General features: G+C 42.8%; 1 protein-coding gene across 3 annotated transcripts in view; it reads right to left on the reverse strand.

The window, feature by feature from the left end:
- Positions 1–227: 227 nt before the first annotated feature.
- shank1 (SH3 and multiple ankyrin repeat domains 1) overlaps positions 228–20914 on the reverse strand; it is a 39953-nt gene continuing 19266 nt past the window's right edge. The window contains exons 9-20 of one of the 3 annotated variants that reach the window (XM_015053061.1): positions 19731–19813; positions 19508–19632; positions 16473–16608; positions 16307–16387; positions 10048–10056; positions 9808–9834; positions 9651–9707; positions 9392–9483; positions 8322–8442; positions 3029–6479; positions 1430–2320; positions 228–664 (exon numbers count right to left, since the gene is read on the reverse strand). In XM_015053061.1, coding sequence (XP_014908547.1) covers positions 577–664; positions 1430–2320; positions 3029–6479; positions 8322–8442; positions 9392–9483; positions 9651–9707; positions 9808–9834; positions 10048–10056; positions 16307–16387; positions 16473–16608; positions 19508–19632; positions 19731–19813 — 5161 coding nt within the window. In that variant the 3' untranslated portion in view covers positions 228–576. Of the gene's footprint in view, positions 665–1429; positions 2321–3028; positions 6480–8321; positions 8443–9391; positions 9508–9650; positions 9708–9807; positions 9835–10047; positions 10057–16306; positions 16388–16472; positions 16609–19507; positions 19633–19730; positions 19814–20914 lie in introns of all 3 variants that reach the window. The other 2 variants (XM_015053060.1, XM_015053062.1) reach the window with 2 other exon arrangements.

Raw genomic sequence — 20914 nt, forward strand, 5'->3', positions numbered from 1 at the left:
CTACATGTGTTTGGAAATTTTGTGCTAGCAGAGCGGTGGAAGTTGTTAATAACCGAGGAGAAAACTGCAGATTTTAACTTGGTAAAGACCAGATCACTTATTTTATCCCCTGACATTTAAAATAAAAGGGTGTGTTTAGTTTTTACCATGACTCTACGCTGCAATAAAGCACACGGAGCCTCGCTCTTTAAAAAACACCTTTCTACGTTCTGACACACAGACATGTTCCTCACAGGAAGCTAAAATCTGAATCCTCTCACCTTCAAACCTGAACAAAAACAACCAATCAGCTGTTAGGACTCGCCTCTGCAGCCCTACCGAATGCACCCTCTGCTTTGTGATTGTTCTAGTTAATAAATCTGAAATTTGCTGCCATAAAGACCCTCGTGTATTCACTGAGAGGAGGTTTAGTTAGATTGTGTTGCTGTGGTTGTGTTTGGATGGATGTAAATCAAGGAGCACCAGCCGGCGGGTTTACAGATCATCAGCTCTTCATCCTATTCTTTCTTTCCGTGTGAAATCTGTGTGAATCCTCCGACATGGACTTCAGCCCCTCCCTGTTCCTCCTTCGCGGCCTCAGCTCCGACTCCCGTCGTCCCTCCTCCTCTCAGGCTGCCCTTCCCGAGGAGAGAGGACAGAAATGGGAAACGGACTGCTGGACAACCTGAGGACAGAGAGAGACAGAACAAAATACATTTCATCCTAGAACAGGGACTGAAAGAAAAAAGGGAAACATACATCTTCTACAGAATGAATTTCAACACTAACAGGAAGAGGGCGCTGTTTATCTGTGAAAATAAATCCAAAGTACTAAATGGATTTTCCCTTTTCCTTGGGAGATTAGGGCAGAATAAATAAAAACAAACATATGAAACAATTAAATGTTTTTTGACTAATCTTAGATTCTAATAGTTTAAATTAATTTTGGTGCTCAATTGTTTACAGTATGGGTGTTCAAAGTGAAGCCTGGGAGCCATTTGCAGCCAATCGATTGATCTTGTGTTGCCCCTTAAAATTGGCCATTGCCTTTCCATGCTACTCTGATTATCATCTCTCTTCTGCTCCGATTTGGCTTTCTCCCATTGAAACAGATTCCGTCAGAATTTAAAGTTAATTGATCTTTGAGAATGTTGTCTGGTGTTATTATGCCGTTATTACAATTATATTACTTGAAAATGGTCTCAAAACAACAAAATTATAGTTTATCGCTATGACTTCTGGGACAATTTATCATCCAGAAAAATCCTTATTGTGGCAGGTCTAATAAAGCATTACGTTATTCAGAGCATAACGCATAGAACTAGACTGAATAGATATGCCCTTATGGATCAGGCACATTGTCTACCCAGTCTAGGGATACAATATTAGGATACAGATATTAATATTGGATCAGTGCATCTCTACTCCAGACAGACAGGCGTAACCTTACCTGTCCATTACACTCCTTAGGGCTCGCTCTATGTTCATTCTGTGTCCTACTCTCGTCACCCCTAGATCCAGATAGTCTTCCTTGGTCAAAGAGGGTAAATGGGTGCCATCAATCTCGTTATCAAGAAACCGTTCTCTATGCTCGCCAAGGTTGAGGTACGCCAGCCAGTCTGCAACATCGTACTTGGTCCAGTAGGGCAGCGGCTTGGAAGCGAAAGGCTTTGTGGGGGAAGGCGGCGGTAAGTGGGGGTAACTCAGGCAGGTAGGCGGCGGGTGGGGGTGCAGGGGCGGAGACGACGTCCCGGACAGAAAATGAGTCGGAGAAAGGGATCGCGACACTACTAAGGTGGAGTTTGGAGGTGGAGGGGCTCCAGAGGGGGCAAAAAGGGGAGGAGAGGGTGAGAAGTAAGGGTCTCCAAGAGGATTCCCAGGTGACGGTGGGGTGATTGAACCGCGGAGGTCGTAGATGGCACTGTACAGGGGTGAAGTGGGGAGAAGGGGAAGCGACGACGGGCGGGGCGGGGCCACTTTGGGCCTCTCTGTTTGGGAGATGAGCGGACTCGGAGCTCGTCGGCGCTGGAGGATGTGTGATTCTGCTTTGCGGGACTCTCGACTGGGGATGAACTGGAATTCCAGCGCTTTGGTCCGGTACACGGGTCTGTGCTTGGGAGACGTAGGGTAAGGGGAGTACGACGTCGGGGACAACGGAGAATGTGAGCGCGGAGGTTGAGATGCGGCTGGAGGCTGAGGAGATGGGGAACGTCCCCAGTTTGGGTACTGGGAGGCCGGGGTTGGGGACGGCGATAAAGACGGCTGCGATAAAGAGATTGGAGATGGAGACTGGGAGCGGACTGAGGGCGGGCTCAGAGCGGAGGCGGAGTCTTCAGAGAATCTGTGAACAGAAGCAGAAAAAAAGATAACACAAAACTAACCCAGAGATCAGACAGCAGTGAGATGAATTCCAGAAAATTTATGTTATTAAAGGTGTCGGAAAGGTACCACAGCCGCCCGCCTATAGCTAAAATCCACAAATAGTTGAGATCCCCTCTAAAATTGCTCATAGCTGCCTGTTTTAAAAGTTCAAACAGCAAATATACATTAATAGGCATTAATAAACACAATGGAGTCTATTTAGGAGCTACAACCAATCAGGCCAAAGGAAAGCAAATGGCGCTCCTGGATTTGCTGTTTTGCAAATGCCAGCCAATATATTATCAAGTAGCATTGTGCCAAGACATTTTAACTTCCCAAGATGCATTTTCATGACATCACATACCTGCCAAAAACCGGAGGAGTGTATAAAGAAATTACAACAGTGCATTTATTGACTGAGAGAAGTGTGTTTTACCGCTAGCCATGCTACATTCGAAGGCTCGCGAATAAACGGCTATGTGGCGCCAATCAGAGCTATGCACTCTCTCGATTAATATACGAGCCGCAGTAATTGCTTAATACAGTCCGAGTTTCTGTAAGGAATGTGATATCACATATTCTAGATATACCTAAGATATACCAATTATCTATTGGAAAGGAGAATCTCTAGAAATCCGAAGAAGCAGTGACGATGCTAACAGTAATGTGATATGACGACGTTACCAACCTGTGTCTGCTCAGTGGTCTGTGGCTGCTCCAGCTGTCTTTACTTCTTTGCTGCAATTTGCTGCTCAGCTCAGTGATAATGCTTGGCTTCATACTGGATGCAGGGGGGTAAATCTTCTTCCCCTCTAAAAGCGACCCGGACTGGCTCCCCATATCACTGCTCATCTGACCGTCGCCCCACAGGGGTCTCATCTCAGGAGTGCGCGGCCTCTCAAAGTACGGAGATGTGGGACGGCCCAAATTCTGCATGTCCCTCATCCCGTACCCGTCTTGACCACTCTCGTCATCTCCGAGTCCCTCCTCTACGTCGTCCTCTACCTGCCCGTCTCTTTGCCTGTGGGAGTGGTAGGATGCAGGGGCGGTGCTGGTCTGTCGATGCGAGTCACCAGCGCGGCTACCTTCTCTAAACCTGCTGGTTTTTGGGTAGGTGGAAGCTGCCGCCGTCGCATTCTGCATCTCAAAGGTTTGCCCATCCAGGTAGCTCATGTATGACTCCAGAAAGTCCACTCCTCCTCGTTCTGTTTCTCCTGCGCCTCCTCCCATTCGCCCTGGACCTCCAACCCCGAGTCTCTCTCCCCGATCCAGTCTATCTCCTCGGACACCAGCCCCACTTAGGCCCAAAATGCTGTCCAGGTGATGGTCGCTGCTACTGCGGCTATCCAGTTCCTCAATCCCAGAGTCCACAACCGTTTCCTGGGACTCTCCTTTTTTGGCAGTGGGATGAGGACGATGGTGCTCGCCTGTCCGTCCTGTGATGGTAGTGGAGTATGTCGAATGAGCAGGGTGTGTTCGCTCTTGATGGAGCTGAGTGGAGGTGCTTGTTGTGGCAGCAGTGGTGGTTGTAGCAGCACAGCTAGCGGTCGTTGCGTGGGAGGCGGTGCCCCTATGTGGGACGGACGTGGCAGCAGTGGAGGATGGAGCTGGGGGACCTCGGTAAGCTGGAGGTGGTGCAACTGCATGCTGGGGAGGTGTTGGTGAGGATCGCCCGGATGCATGAGTGCTGTTGTAAAGGTGGTGAGACATTGAAAAGGGTCTGTGGTAGGAACCGGCTCCAGGGGGAGGTGGAGGTGAGACTGCAGGGGGAGGAGGAAGACCCATGGCTGGCTGAAGAGTTGAGGGTGAGGAAGGGGGTGGAGGATTTGGTGATGTCTGTGAAGGGGAAGGTGCAGACTGAGTAAGATTTGCCACTTCGCTGTCATACGACGTGAGGCTGGATGCAGTGGAGTCTCCTGCCTGGGGAGAGGGCAGAGGTGTGTGGGCAGGAAAACCACCTATATAATGCTCTTTCTGAGGAGGGGGAGGAGGTGGCGGGGGCGGCGGAGGCGGTGGAGGAGGCGGTGGGGGAGGGACTTGCTGTTGCCGATGGATCAGGCTGTTGGAAAGCATCGCGTGTTGCGAGTATCCTGATCCCCCTCTGTCGAAGCTGTTTGCAAACTCTAACGGAGGAGGGAGGGGGTCTGCATAAACAAATTCATCGTCTGCGTCAACTGAAGGGGCAGGAGGAGGAAGGATCATCATACCGCTCCCTGTGCTTCCAGAAGCCTGCTGGGTAATGGTTGGTGGAGGAGAGGGAGGGGTGAGAGACAGCATATAGGCATCGGCTTGACTTTCCATCCTGAGAAAAGAGGGTCTTCGGGGCTGCGGGGGCCCACTCTCAGCAGCCTGCTCTGCCCTCCTCATGTCCCTCTCCCTCGAGTGGTCTCTCTCCCGTTCCCGCGACCTCTCCCGCTCTTTGTAAGACGGCTGATATGGCTGAGACTGATAGTGGTGTGTGTGGACAGTTTTGTCCTCCGAGAACCGAACTCTAAGACCCTCGCGAGCGCCTCCCCCTTCCCGCTCCCGCTCCCCACCTTCTTCCCCCCAAGTACTCCCTACTCCTCGGAGGATTCTGGGTGAGGGTGGGCGACCGACTGTGGGTGTGGTAGCTGCCAGAGAAGAGGAGGTCACCAGGTAAGAGCTCGAAGACTGCGTCGTGGATGAAACTGGCTGAGAGGTGACAGCAGACGAAGGGAACACGACGCTCGACATCTGGCGGGTGAAGAGGTGCTCCGTTCCCCTCCTTATCCTGCTGTCATCCCTCAGAGCACGCTCCCTGGCAGCCAGGGCGAGGCCCAGAGGTGATGTGGGGTCGAGCGCCTTCCCAGTAAGAGGATGAATAAAAGTGGTGTTGGAGGAGGGCACTGGCTGTCGACCTGCTGCTGTATACAGATCAGCAGGCACAGATTTGGGCTGATAATCCAGGGCCGTAGAGGAGTACTCCGGTAGGCCGAAGGCTGGAGGCATACTCCGGGTGTGTTGGATAAAGGTGTCTGCAGAAAACATGCCCTCATCAATTGACTTGGAAGGGCGCAATCGTGTTGACGAGCTTTCAGGCTGAGTGTTTAGCTGCTGCTGAGACACCTGAGTTCTTGAAACTCCTCCTAGCGCTTCGCTCATCCCAATACTCAGATCCTCCTCAGCAGACATGAACAAGGAGGCACTCTTGCGTCGGGCTTCGAGGAATCTCTCCCTGTCTCGGCGAGCTGCACCAACAATGGCGGCCCCGAACTGGCTGGTAAAGTCCAGATTATCCTGGGCTCTAATAGAAGGCAAAGATGGAGGTGGTGGTGCTGGAATGGAGGGTGGAGCAGGTGGCTGTGGAGCAGGAGTGGACGGAGGAGGGCCGTGAGGCATTTTTGTGTCACCCATCTCCCCTGACGTGGGGACGTCAGCCTCCACGCTGCTGCCCTGGCTGCTCCGTCCACTGCTGCTGGTTGAGGGAGCTTTGACAATGATGGTGGGGATAGGAATGGAGCTTTTCTCCACCGAGTCTTTGCTCCCTAGGCTTCCCTGGCCTAGACGCAGCTCCTCTATCTTGGATTGCTTCACCAGAGGGCCCTTGCCTCTCCTGGCCCCACCTTTAGGGCCACCTGCTCCAGCTGTGCTGCGGTCTGCCCGCTGGGGTTGACTCTGGGTAGTCTGTTGTTGCTGGGGCATTACAGTAGCAATGCTGGACGGGGGTACGGCTGTGCTGTAGCCTCTCCTCAGGCCTGCTGGTTTAGTGCCTGCGCCGGCCCCAATCCCAGCTCCAACAGGCTCCCCAGTATAGGCAACCTTTCGCGACGCAGTCCTGCTCTGAGCTGTATGGGCAGATGCGTGAACGTACGGTGTGGCGTGGTCCGCTGCTGGGCCGGTGGTGGGACCACTCGCCCTCTCCCTGCCACCCTGGCTCAGGTGCCCTGGCTGGGAGAAGGGCTGGTAGTGCGCAGAGCTGGATGTTGACTGGGACACGGAGACAGAGGGCTGCTGGGACAACTTTGTTCTCCAACCAAGTGGTGGAGCGGAGGAGAACGGGGGCTCCGGTGGAGCCGTGGTGGGAGGAGGAGGGATATCGTCCGGACCAGGCACCGACAGACTCCGCGCAAACTTCATTGCAGGAGGATGGAGGAACTGCTTCTCCTCCTCAGGCACGCCTGCAGTGCAGGATTCACAAACAACAATCCAGAAAATTAACAGCTATTAAACAAAAAAAGTGTTGGATAAGTAAAGTCGTGAGTGTCTGTCTGAATCTGCCTGCCCAAGAAAGTCTGTCCTCAGTTCCTCAGTTAGAAGAATGTAAATCAATCAGTGATACTTTTCCTCAACAAAAAGTGAGTCAACACTCGGACTGTTGCAATAAACAGTATATCAATTATTCGCATGATAATTAAAAACAGACTCAATCATTTTCATTTGCATTATTTATCAATTTTCTCTTTCTACCGGTTCTTTAGTTTGGTGCTTTTTTTGAAAGACGAGTTTGCTTACGTAAGATTCATTATTCATTTTATTTATTGTTTTGTTTATTTGTTTTGGATATTTAAAATGTTCTCCAGTTCCAGTGTTAAATGTTCACTAAAATTTAAAGTTTATTGATCTTCCTTCCTGCATTATTATGCCATTACCTTTATATTGCATGAAAATGGCCTTAAAACAACAATATTATCGTTTATACAATAACTTCTGGCACAATTTATTGTCCAGCAAAATATGTTACCATGCCAGGCCTAAATAGCAGCGTTAAATGGTAAAATATGATCTGTTGTTCACATGGAAGCAGACAACTACAGTGCGTTGCTGTGATATTTACTATTTTATTATGTTGTAACCACAAACCTCAATGCATTTATTCTAATTTTATGTGACACACAAACACAAAATAGGGCATAATTGTGAAGTGGAAAACAGGAGGTTTGTAGGATTCACTAGCTCAAATTTAAGACTTATAAAGAATACTTTTGAAAGGAATTGTGTGTGTAAAAGTGCTTGGAAAGTACTTTTCATTTCAGTTATGAAGGGTCAGCATCTTACTTCTAACTCAGTCGTAGGAGTGATTGAAAAGTTGCTAGGTGAAAAATTCAGGGCTGATTTACACCATAACTCAAAACAACCAAACCTTATATTGATTTCTCCAACATCTCATCACTTTTCCATGAGTAAGTCCTTGATGTTGTGTTTTATTTTATTACTCCTGAAATTATATTGTTGCTTACAACTAAAAATTTCAAACATCACATGAAAAAAAACTGTCACATTTTGGCGGAGGTGGGCAGAGTACCCAAAAACGGTACACAAGTAAAAGTAGCACTACTGCAGCATGTTTTTACTCAAGGACAGAGTAACGGATCATAACGCCTGATATTTAAGAATTATGTAATCAGACAGAGACAAAATTTATCTCCATATTGTATCAGTTTAAATTCTAACAGGGAAACAATACAAATAAATATAACAAAAAATAACTGATTCAGGAAGCAAAAAACCCCCAAAAAACAATGAAACTAATACTTACAGGCAGTAATGAAGTTACTCAGTCCAGAAATGTTACCCAAGTAAGATGCTTTATACAAATATTATTCAACTAAAAATAAAAAGTACTGTAGGAAAAATACTCCTAAAAGTAATTTTATATGAAAAAGTTACTACAGTAACTAAGTAAATGTAACTAGTTACTACCCACCTCTGCATTTTGGGTATATAAGAGGATGCAGGATTGCTAAAGATGCGATAAAATATTGTGAAGTCAAATTTATCTGCAACCTGCTGGGATTTTTTCAGTGAAGTGCGACTTCCTGATTCACATGTTGACTACTCGTAAATAATCCGTACACACAAACAGAACTGGGAAACAGACCAGATAACGACTAAACGATTTCGTACAGATACAGGTGAAGTACATACTGTGGGCCACAGACAAGACAGAGTCAGAGTCTACTGGACCAGAGGACGGACAGACAGGCGGACGAGGGGCAGACGGAAGAAACAGACAACCTCACCGATGGATTTCTGCCGCATAATACCGTGCGGAGGGCCGTGACCCGGGCCGTACTGGCCTCGCTCGTAGCCCAGTCCCAGACCCGACATCATCCCCATCCCAGGCTGGTCAGCGTAGCTCGGCTGCAATGACACACGACATGAGTTGGAGCGTTTCCGCTAGCAACCGTTAGCAAATGCTAGCGACCGTTAGCAACCGCGAGGAAACACTAAAAACTGCTAGCAATCGCTAAAGGCTGCTAGAACTCATAAGCAACCAGGTTTAACATTTAAGACAGGGGTCCCCAAACTTTTTCCTGCGAGGGCCACATAGCTGTTCCTTTCTCTGGTCGGGGGCCGGTCTTAGTTTTTCGAGAAAGAAACCTTGGAAAATTCTTGTCCGGGGGGGGGAATGGGGGCGCGACGATACATTCGCGCTTTTAGATAGATTTTTACCCAGAATGCAAATGGAAAAAACCGTGAGTGAAACTGTGACTGGGACTGACTAGTATATATTCCATTGAGGGAAAATTAGTTTCACATCTGCTCAAGAGCCCCCTGGTGGTTGAAGAAAAATCCACATATAAGCCGGAAAATACAATATATGCCAAAAAACACTGAATGCTCTCTGGTATGAGGAGGCGGGCCATATCCGGCATTGCTCAGGGGGCCGGACCAAATGACGTGGCGAGCCGGATCCGGCCCGCGGGCCGTAGTTTGGGGACCCCTGATTTAAGACAATGAATGAAGCTTTACTTAAAACATCCATCCATCCGTTCATATGTCCATCCATCCATCCATCCTCACCCTAAATCTGCTGCTCCTAAATTGTGATTTCTTTTTAGTTGCATTTTTCCTTTTCGCAATCGTCTCATTCTTTTGTGACTTGCTTTGAAATTAAGTCTGCAAAGCAGCAGACGTGCTTATAGAATTAGGGATTCGTTTCAGAAACGCAAATTACAATCAAAGTTTTTTTTCTCTACTTCATCTGAAAAAGTGCAAACATTTCAGATGAATTTCATACGTAAAGTTTGGCAGTTCAGATTCAAAGAGTAGCAATTTCATTTTTTTAAATTGATGTCGCGATGCAAACCTCGTTGCCATAGAAACTTCTTCCCCGGTCCCTCTTCGGCCCCTGTCCCCGTGTCCCGGACGCCTCGTTGGTGCTGATTGTCTGCTGAGCTGCTGCAAGAATTTCATCGAGTTTATCTGAGAGGGGAAAAGGAGTAAAGAAGCAAAATAGAGAGACAGAAGAGACAAACGGAGATGAAACGGAAAAACGGACAGCTATAAAACAGGTAGAAGCGTGGAGGAAAAGACGACAAAACGGATGATGGGAGAAGAATCCTTACTCAAAGCCATCTGATAGACTGTCCTCTTCTTCTCTGAAACTTGTGAGGATTCGAACTCTAGGAGAGAGGAAGGAAATGAGGCCGGTGAGAGTGCCGAGTCATTTTGGACAGATATAAGAGGCGTCATCGTTAACCGGGGGAAGGCACCGGAGCGTACCTGATTTTTTTTTCCAAGGGGTAGCAGCTGGAAGGAGGACAAAAGGAGACTTAAGTTTTGGCAGGAGTGAAAGTGCGTCGTTACAGTGCATACTAATCATATTCCCCAGAGCCGAACGGACTGAGTCACCCCGTGAAAAACGCACATTCACACCCACGCAGCACAAGCATGCACACTCATGTTACAGTAAATAGGCTGCAGACGCATATGCTGCACGTTCACAGCGGTACGGGTTCCCACCTCTCTCCACTGTCAGACGGTTACGATCCCATTGGCCGCGGCAGCGAGAGAGAGAGGAAAAACAGAGTTAGTGGTTAACCCAGCAAATGGAACCAGAGGGAAGTTGGACAGGTTCTTCAAATTAAATAAGTTTCTGTGAAACTTTTGTGCAGCTGAAATTTCACTAAAATAAGGTCATCAAAGGTCAACCAGCTTGTCCACATTTACATGATGAAATATGGAGTCAGCGGTTTGTGATGTTATAAAGATAAAAACACTTTTTAAAAATTTAATTTAAAGAATTACCTTTAAAATAAACATGTTTTAAAGATTTTTTTAAATGTTTCCTGAGGTCATCCAACATCAACCAGCCTGTCCATATATACAAAATCAAATGTAATAGTTATAATTTTTAAGATAAAAAACAGTTTCACATTTAAGAGTTAAAAAAGCTCCAGTGTTTAACTTTTATAAAAATATATATATATATTTTTTTATGAGAGTATCACTATTGTGATAGTAAGAGATAATCTATGGGAACAAAAATCAAGCTCCTTTGTCTTCTCGCAGTGTTATCTAGAAACAACCAATCAGAGCCAGGAGGCGGGTCTTAGCGCTGTCCATCATCCCTCTGTGTGCCTCTTGCTCTCTGCTAGCATAGCCAGTGGTGTAGTTAGCGTAGCCACCGATGACGACGAATAAACGATTTCCCTGAATCTGTAAGTTAATTACAGATACTGCTAAATTAGCACATTTAGCAGTGAGTACATGAGTTGACTGACAACGCTAAGACCCGCCTCCTGGCTCTGATTGGTTGTTTTTGGTCGAGAGCTGTGTATTTCTTCAGACGGTAAAAGCAGCTCATGGAGGAGGAGGAGAAAATACATTTTTTCACAGGGTTTTTTTTAAGGACCAGTTTTGTCAAGAGTTTTAACAAATATGTAAAAACTTTTTTTAAAATAAAAGTTACATGCTGTACCCTGCACAAAAAACAAAATTGATTTGTGTCTAAAATATTTGTAGCACAGTTGATTCACACCAAATTTTCTTGATTTTGTAAATATGGACAGGCTGGTTGACCTTAGACGACCTCTGGAAACATTTATTAGTGTCTCTAAAGTGAGAGAGCCACAAATAAAAAACCTTTGTTTAACTTGGATTGGTGCCGACTTCACTCTGGTGTGAAAAGAGGAGTGCAGAAAGGAGTGGAGAGGAAGAATTTGAGGTCACCCTCACGTTCACGTGTGTGACAGCAGTTTGGTTTTCACGTTTTATTGCTACTCCAAGCAACATTTTCCTAGAAACTACAGCCGGTTTGGAGATGCTGCAGGATCATCTCCATTTTAATGTTCTGGTTCTCTTGCTGCATGACTTACAGGTGAACTGGGACACTGCAGCAATCACAGAGGTGAGAAAGTTGAACAACTAAATTAATTCATTAGCATCAGAATCAGCATATGGCAGCAGCTGACGGGGTTCGTCACACAGCCTGCTCTTTTCACCTTGATTCAAGGAACAAAACAAGCCTCACTTTGTCTCGCAAATTAGGCTCAATTATTTGAAATGCATACATAGATTCACATTTCTTTGCAAAAATGTACTTTTTAGTGTTTTGCACAAATAAACCTATACACTGCTATATTATTTTTCCTCAACTACAAACCTGATAGAATCAGGATTTTATGTTTTGGACCAAGACAAAGCAGCGCACAACGATTATTTTAGTAATCAATTATTCCATTCTTTAATCGATTAATCTGATAAATTATCACATTCTGCAGATTTTTCATTTAACCACTTAAGTCTTTTTATACAATATAAAAAACACGTTAAAGATGCAAATAAACACTTAAATTCCCTTATTAAATGAGGAAATAAATATTTTACTCAACATTTTAGGCAAATGAGTTGGTGAATCATTTGCCTAAATGATTCACTTAGGCAAATGATTCCCTAAGTGAATCATTTCACTTAGACACTTCTAACATCAACATGTGAAAAGTTTATCAATACAGCTCAGGGCTGATCTGTTGAATGGTTTCTGACTAACAGATTAATAATAGGAGAGCAGTTTCTGTTTCTAGAGCAGATATCTTAGTAAACTTGAAATGAGGCAAAACTAATCTACAAACTTTTGGTCAAATGGGCCAAAACTGTCAAGTGAAAATGATTTAAGGGTAAAAATTAAATGTTCTTTTACCAGCTAAACATGTAATAATTCAAATAAACAAATAAAGTAGTCAGATTTGTTATTGGAAAGGGATTATAGACCCAAAACGTAAAAAATATTTTGAGTTTGGACTCGTGTTGCAATTTCTTTAGGTGTTGACTGGAAAAAACATGAACAAATTTTAGTCAATTTTGAGCAATAAAGTCAGGATTTCGGTCACTCCTTCTGAAAAATGTCAGATTAGATAATACACTGCAGTTATATTTGTTTTATATGGTAATTTCATATGAATCTTCAGTTAGCATATGAAAGAAAAAAGTATTGTTTACATTAAAACTGGACAGATAATTACTGAAAAAGCAGACTAAGTCCAAATAAAAACCTCTTCAGAAGACAATAAAACGACCCGGTTCAGTAGAGGCTTAATAAAGTTTTTGTCAGAAGGTTCTGAGCAGGACTTTGTCCTGAACCTGTGAATAATTTATGTGGACAATTCAGGGAGTACGTGGTGAGAACGGGGTTTGGTGGAGTTCAGGAAACCTGTGGCTGTGTTCATGCTTTGCTGCAGGTCAGGTGAGGTCACAACACCAACAGAAGGCAGGTAAGAAGAGGAAAACAATTAGGTCAAAGGTTCATCTTAAAGTGGTAGCGCTGGATTTCTGAAGCGAGATTCTGTTGAAGGGGTAGTAGTGGTTAATATCTTACCTGCAGAACATTACCGGACATTTTTATTTAATATATATATTAACATTATTTTGTACAAAAGCAGCCTTCTGATAAACTTCAACCTCAGAACTTTTAAAATATTTAAATGATTATTTTCATTATTGTTAGACAGTTGCAGTTAAAAGCTTATTTCAGTGCATGCTTCATTAATCACTAATGATGCAACATTTAATATAATTAATCTATATTATCTTTGTAAGATAATTTGCCACTTCTTGATAGTTTTTTATTGAAAACACACTTAAGTCTTTTTCAATAATTTCAGTAAATCCACAAATGTAGTTTTTAAATTATTTAATTTGTAAAAGAAAAAAAGGATATGGTGCCACAGACCTCCTGTTAAATCATAAATTAACTGTAATTAATACTGTTAGTAGGTGGGACATCTCTGCAGACCCCACACATCCTGGACACAGAGTTTACCTTCAGTGTTATTTTCTTAAATATCTGATTGAGGTGCAGATGCATAAACTGAAAAAAGGGACATTTATGTTCAAAAACCTTTTCTTGTGACTAAAAAAATTCTGCAAAGACGACATGAAACAAGGGAAAGTTACTTTTTTCCCTTAGCTTGCTTAATTTCCCTAATCATCATTTAAAACAGTTTTTCTTGCATTTGCTTGGGTTATTTTTTTCTGTTCTCAAATTCTGTTGTTGGTAAAATATTAGATAGGGTCGGGATTTTAACGCACAGTAAAAATGTTCACGATTAATTACATTTTTTTTGTTTTTATACAAAAGTCCCAAACCGGACCTTTGCATTTTGTTTCTGTATGACCGTAAATCTGACACACAAGCTACATTAGAGCCTCTCTTTACTAAGAGGGGGTTAATTTTCGCTTTAAAAACTGATCTGATTGGATACTAAAAAAGACTATTGTTGTGTTCAAGCGGTGCTAAAAGGAGTTAGTATACCAGCGAAGATATTCAAGGCTAAAATAGCATCTCAACCCTAAACATATAGTAGCTAGCACAGATGCTAATGCTAATGTCAGTGTCAGCAGTCCACATTCCTAAAAAAGTTCCTGAAACACTTGGAAATCTGAATGTGTTTATTAGCACTTTGCTCCAATCTGATGGCTGAGTGACGTAAACAATAAATATCTTTGTTGTTGAGCTCATATGCATATTTATTCAACAATTAAGCAGGAAAAATGGGTTTTTAATTGAAAATGTTGCTTATGTATTTAACTGTCCACAACCTTTTAACAGAATCTCACATTCAAAAAGTCTTTAACTACCCCTTTAAGTTTTAATGTCAGGAGTTGTGAAAGGCCAGCTGACTGACTCTCTATTTATCTCTGTTCGCCTGTTAATCATCAGGCGCTCACTGAGCATGCCCAGATCCACCCAGCAGAAGCGGTAAACACCAGAAGATTCAAGCGATCCACAATTAAAACATTGGCAGACATTATGATCTGCGAGTGGGGGCGTTGACCCCTTGCTTTGCACTCTCCTCCCACAATTTTTGCCTCAAATAGAGATACTGCTGTTGCCATAGGAACAGACCAGGAGCAAAGTTAAATTACTCATCTCAATAATTTTGTTCTTGGTGGGATTTCTTCCAGAGGAATTAACAAACATGTTCAACATAAGATTATAATGGAAAAGGAGCAGTTTGGACACCTTGTGCACTGCAAAACCACACAACCTTATCAAGTATTTTGTCTAGTTTCTAGAGCAAATATCTTTAAATAAGAAACTTACAAGTAACTTTTCAGCAACATATAAGAGCTCGTTTTAAATCAATAATTCCTTAATATTGACGAAAAAGTGCTAATTATAAGTAGGGCAGCAAGTAGCGATTATTTTAGTTATCGATTAATCAATTATTCAGACGATTAATCTATTAATCAGATAAATAAAAATGGGCACAGTGCAGATTTTACTTAAGCCTTTTTACACAATATTAGAAATAAATTAAAAGATTAATTTAAGCTCATTTTTGAAATAAGAAAATAAAAATGTCATATCCTAAACTGCAACAACATAAAGGTCTTGATTATTTGTACCAAAAGATGCATCTGCAGTTCATAGTGATTGGCTGAGCTGTCGACTTTTTTCTGATAAAGTAATTAATAGCTGCATAGAAAAAGGAGAGTTTTTTTCAGAATTTGAATCAGGTGAAGTTAAAATTGCCAGAAGAAATCTACAGCTTAGTTTTTTAATCTTAAATCCAAAAAGTATCTATTTTGTACAGTTATTGCTTAATTGCAGCTCTGTGTGTGTTGTTCTTTCAGCAAATTAACTTTTTTTGAGTCTCTTTACTCCAGTTAACAATTAATCGATTATTAAATTAGTTGACAATTATTTCAATAATCGATTAATCACGATTAATCCGATTAATCAATTGAGCACGCGTTATAGGAATAGATTATGAAAAAATCTGCCAGTGGAGCTTATGATTAGGATATGAAAGTTTGGGCCAATAATATCCAATATCAGTATTGCTGTTTTGGTCAATAACCAATATTTACTAATATTATATGCATTTCTCAACTGTTTTGACATCTTTGGGAAAGAAAGCAACTGTATCGGTTGTGAATATCGGCCCAATAACGACATGTTAAAATGACTAATATTGGCCGATACTGATATTGGTGCCAATATATCGTGCATTCCTACTTATAATATGGAAAAAATGCCACATAAAGCAAGCTCCTATATGTTGTTTTCTAAGCAGAGTTGGGTAGAAATTAGTTACATTTACTTGAGTAATTAAAAAAAAAAAAATTGAGTTAACCTATTACTGGAGTAAAAACATGTTGAAGTATTGCTACTGTTACTTGAGTACAACTTTTGGAAACTTTATTCAACTCTGCCTATTCAAAGTGTATTGATATATTCACACTAGGCACTAAACCAAAATACTCGGTCATATTTTGTGTTTTTGCAGTGTGGAGCCTCTCCTCAGGTGTGTTTGTGACAGTTTGGTCGTCCTCAGACGCTGACGGGCCGGGGAGGAGCAGGAGGTGCAGGAGGTTAAAGGTTAAAAGAAGCAGGGAGTGAGAGAGGGATCACACGGTGGAAGGCGACACGTTTCTGGGTGGGGTTACCTGTAGCGGGAGTGCTGGCAGTGACATTGTGGCACCTCTGAAAACACAGCGAAACGCATTGAGACCATCATCCAACACCAGCCTTCTCCGTCTTGTTCCTGCAACTAAATAACTGCCGTCTAAATTTATCCCTCGCTCAAGTTCTCTTCACACTCCCAGCGTCTCCGTCTTCACACTGCCTCCATCACTCCTCATTACCTGAGTCTGTTTCTAACCAGCAAAGCTCCCGCCTTCTTCCTCTACATCTCCATAGCAATATGTTCCTTCATCCTCCTGCTTTTATCTGCCAAAAAAATAAAAAAGAATCTAATTCGGGCCTGTTTCTTACCCATCTCCTCCAGCTCTGAAGTCATTGATTTGGAGCGCAGGGCGATGGCTGGAGTGCTCAGCCTCTTGCTCTGCTGAGGGACTGGAGAGAGGAGAAGGCAGCTGCGGTCGGTCGAGCCGCTCCAGATGAGCTGTCGGTTATTGTGAGTGATTGCAGCGGCTCTTACTTTTCTTCCGCGCGCCTTCCTCCATGTCGGGGTTGCGGGTTACCATGACAACCTTTACCATGAGGCTGTTGCCGCCCTGCCGGATCATGTTGACGACCTGCCGGTGGCCGACCTTCACGACATTCTGACCGTTGACCTGAGGCGCAGACGGAGAGAAGTCTTTGACTAGGCCAAAGTTGAACTTAAAGGTGACCTGGCACACTTCCTTGAACAGGTTGGAATTAGGGATGCACCGATTTATCGGCCAGCAGATTTATCGGTGCTGATTTCCTTAATTTTGGGAAATCGGTGATGGGCCGATTTTTACATGTGAAGCCGATCTTAATCACCGATTTTATCAACCTTAGCAAAGGTATTTAAATCAACTTCTATCTTCTTCTGCTGTGCTGTGAGAGGGGTGTGACTAGCAGACCGGCCCACCGGATCAGGTCTGTATGTTGCAGTCATCTCACTGTTGGCAACTCATCAACTTTCTTCCTTTCTTCTAATACCAATATTAGACAAAATATTGGCATCGGCCAAAATCGGAATCGTCAAGATTTTGAAGAGATTGGTAATCGGTGATCGGCCAGAAAACTGCAATTGGTGCGCCCCCAGTTAGAATAGGTTCATTACTGTTTTATTAGCCGTTTTTACTGTTTTATGCTTTGCTGCTTTTAAAATTAAACAAATGGATTTCTCTGACTGAATGTCAAAGTTGATATTTGAAAACGGTGCTGCTATCTTTCCGTTTCCCTCTTGAAAAGATATTATAGATCTCAACAAGGTTTATTATCTGGTTAAATAAATGGTTATTGTTATTATAATAAATCAGAATGAGCTGCTACTGGCTACGCACCTGAAAATGTCGTCAAACAGATGCATAATTATACAATTATACCTGTTTGAAAAGCAGAAGTGGAGCCTCCTGCACAACCAATAAGAATGCAGCAAGTGGTTTTTGGATGGTAAGTCAACAACAAAACGCTTGTGTTTTCCAGCAGCCATTGAACAGCGCATACACAGCGATAAAACCAGATGATCAAATATGCTGAAACTCGGCTGAAGTTAGTAGGTAACGGGCTGAACTCCGCTGGGGTTGCTAGGTAACGGGCTGAACTCCGCTGGGGTTGCTAGGTAACGGGTTGGGCTTCACTGGACCTGGTAGGTGAGGGGCAGCATCTGCTGATTTGTGACGTTATAATTGAGAGATTTTTGAAACGGCTCCTTTTCCAGACACCAAAAAACATTAACTTGTTGCCAAAAAACATATGGGTAGATTATAAGATGCTGGGCTGTTTATACATTCTACAGAAACCCAAATGGAAGTACAAAAATGTGACCTTTTCATTACATGTCGTTTTTAAACTCCTTTCTGGGTCTTTCCTTAAGGATTCTCTAGTAAAGAGCAGATTTCATTGGTCCATTAATAACAAAAAGGCCAATTAGCTTAAACTTCTTTAACTTAATCCAACATCAACAGCTGAATTGTCGAAACTTTGACACAGTTGGGTTTTCCAACAAGACAACACGAGAACCGGACCAACCAGGCTAACATTAGACTCCCTGAATGGCCTTCTCAAAGCCTGGATCTCATCTCTATTAAAAATGTATTCCACATATGCTTAAAAGTTGGGCTCCTGCCAGGAAGCCAATCAGTTCAAATGAGTCCTACTAATTCTGCCAGTCAGAGTGGCCCAACATCCAGCCAGAATTATAACTTTACAGAAATGTTGAGGTGCAACTTGCTTCAGACAAATGTTGGTGACAGTTTGTCCTTACACCCGTTTCATAATCGAAAGAGTCATTTTGCCCTCAGTCCAGATAAGAAAACTTTAAGGCTGCAAAAGTTACATGATCTTTTAAAAGCAAAAAAATACTTGCAGAGTTGTTTTGCAATAAAATGGTTGAAAACATTTTCTATGGGAAGTTGATATTTGTGGAAAATGTAAAAAAAAAAAGGTCTTTAATTTCTCTAATGTTTATATATTCACATCTAATGTCTGTAATGCTTGACATTGAACTCAAAATTTTTGCTTGGACACAAAATCTTGGTCTATAAAGATGATTCTAATTCTGAAGAAGCACATAATTTCCAATCTAAAGAGAAAGAGCTAAAAGACCTGAAAATACTACCAGCTGTTTTGGTGTCACTTCTTTTATTTTTAAAAACTAAAGCTAAAGGAGACATTTTCTTGCACACAAAGTTAACCTTCTGTGAAGCTTTCTTTTATATTTATCAGTAACAGTTGGGTCAGCTATTCCTAGTACTAAAAATACAGGACTGTGGTTTCAGTCGGTTCTTTATTACATCCTGCCAAAGTTTTTATGGAAGGTCCAAGGAGACGTAATGAAAGTAACTAATGAAAAATTCACATTTCACATGTTTTTATCCTTCCATTTGAGTTTCTACTGCTTCTAAAGACAACCCAAGCACTTTAGTTTCATGATATTTGATGTCTGGAAAATGAGCCGTTTCAAAAACCTCCGGAATGTAGCGTCACAAATCGGCAGGTACTTCCCGTTACCTAGCAACCTCATAAGCTCAGCCCAATACCTAGCAACCCCAGTGGAGATCCGCCTATTTTCTAGCATCCTCAGTCGAGCTCCAGTGCATTTGACCAGCTGGTTTTACTGATGTATGTGCTGTACAATGGCTGCTGGAAAAGACAAGTGTTTTGTTGTTCACTTACCATCCAGATATAACTTGTTGCATTTTTGTTGGTTGTGCAGGAGGCTCTACTTCTGCATTTCAAACATGTGCATATGCATTATTGCGCATCTGTTTGAAGCCATTTTGATGAGTGAGCGTAAATGTTGAGTTGGGGGGGCGGGGTGGCCAGCAGCAGCTTTAAATATTAGATCAGAGAAGCTCTATATACGAGGCTCTAAAACAGCTCATTCTGAACTGAGCAGACTGAAACAATTTTGTACAAAAACTATAAAAACATGTTTTGTATCTCCCATAGACCCATGCTAACCTGTTTAAGGAAGCATAAAGGGTTAATCTTCCCATGTTGATTTTATTTATTGAATGTTCCAAGTCATTGCTGTACCTCGATGAGGAAATCCCCCATCCTGAGACCGGCTCTCCACGCCACGCCGCCCTCGTCCACTGACTCCAAATACTGCAGGGCCGGGAAGGCCGGAGTGGGAGTGAACTCTTCAATGGGAGTTTGAGCTGGGGACACCATGAAATATTAAGATCAGGTCGTTAAACGATTTTATTACAGAGCATGAATCAGTGTGACAACTCTGAGTTCATCTCAGATTTCTTACCTTTGGCCCCTCGCAGCACGAAGCCGAATCCCTCGCTGTCTTTTTTCTGCAGAAGCACCGTCTTCTCCTTGATTATGTAGTCGCTATCGCAGAGAGAGGAGATGAGTCAGACGGTTAGAAATGTTACAAAACAGAAAATAAAGGGAATGCAGAATTAGAAAGTTCTTCAAGTTCAAGTTTCAAGTAAAAAGCAGATTTTTAATGGATGCCTTTGCTTCTTTCCACCAAAAACACTGAGAAGAAAATCAGTGTTTTTATTGAACTATTAAACTTCTAATAGCTTTGTGGTGGAAAATATTTAGCTTTGATTTCAATGAAACCATTTAGGGAAAATGTTGAGTCTTTTAGAAATGCAGTGGCTGAGTTACTCCACCCTGTTCACACAGAAATCTGAATTAGTCCAATCACAACATATTATAATAGCTGTGATACAAAATAAACTAATTTAGCAGTTGGTAAAATATAATCTAAAGAAGCCTGGGTGATCGGATTCAACCTGAAGCAGAACTCAACACAGGGGTCCAAAATGAGGTCCAAAGTACTATTTGTGGCCCTAGAAATGCAGATGGAGACTTTCCAGTAATTTTTTTTACAGCTGAAAAAGTTAAACACAACAAAAAGTGTTCATCTTCACACAATCAAGCTTTTATAACCAGTAGAAACATCTTTTCATTAAAGTTTCCCAGAACTGTCAGAGAAATGAAAACTAGATAAACAGTAGAAAGTAAAGCCTGATGCATCTCCAGGTCTTCTAAAATTTGACAAATACAAAAAACCCCCCACTTTTATTATGATTTGAAACATTGCCATTTCTATGTTTGCATTTCTTTTTATGCGTTTGTTACTCATTCTAGTCATCTGACAAACCAAAGACGGCATTGTGAAAACAACAATAACTCAGTTAGATTCAGCCTAAACTACAGCAACAAGCTGCAGCTTAAATAAGACTGAAATAAAAACTGTATAACATGTTGATGCTCTCCTGAATGCCAGTTTTTTTTTGTTTTTTTTACAGAACCGACGGCAGGAAATGCTATATACAGTACAGCTTGTTGCCGCAGCAACAGCTAGAACTGGACACGGGGAAAGTTGGGCAGGTCCTGAGCCGAGCCAAGAGATGTTCTGGTGAACTATTAGTCACCGACAGCAGAGCAGGAGCTGCAGGCGTACAGGTGGAGCTAACC

This window comes from Poecilia latipinna, unplaced genomic scaffold (genome assembly GCF_001443285.1).
Source record: "Poecilia latipinna isolate Pla-1442-1.1 unplaced genomic scaffold, P_latipinna-1.0 Scaffold1158, whole genome shotgun sequence".
Lineage (NCBI taxonomy): Eukaryota > Metazoa > Chordata > Actinopteri > Cyprinodontiformes > Poeciliidae > Poecilia > Poecilia latipinna.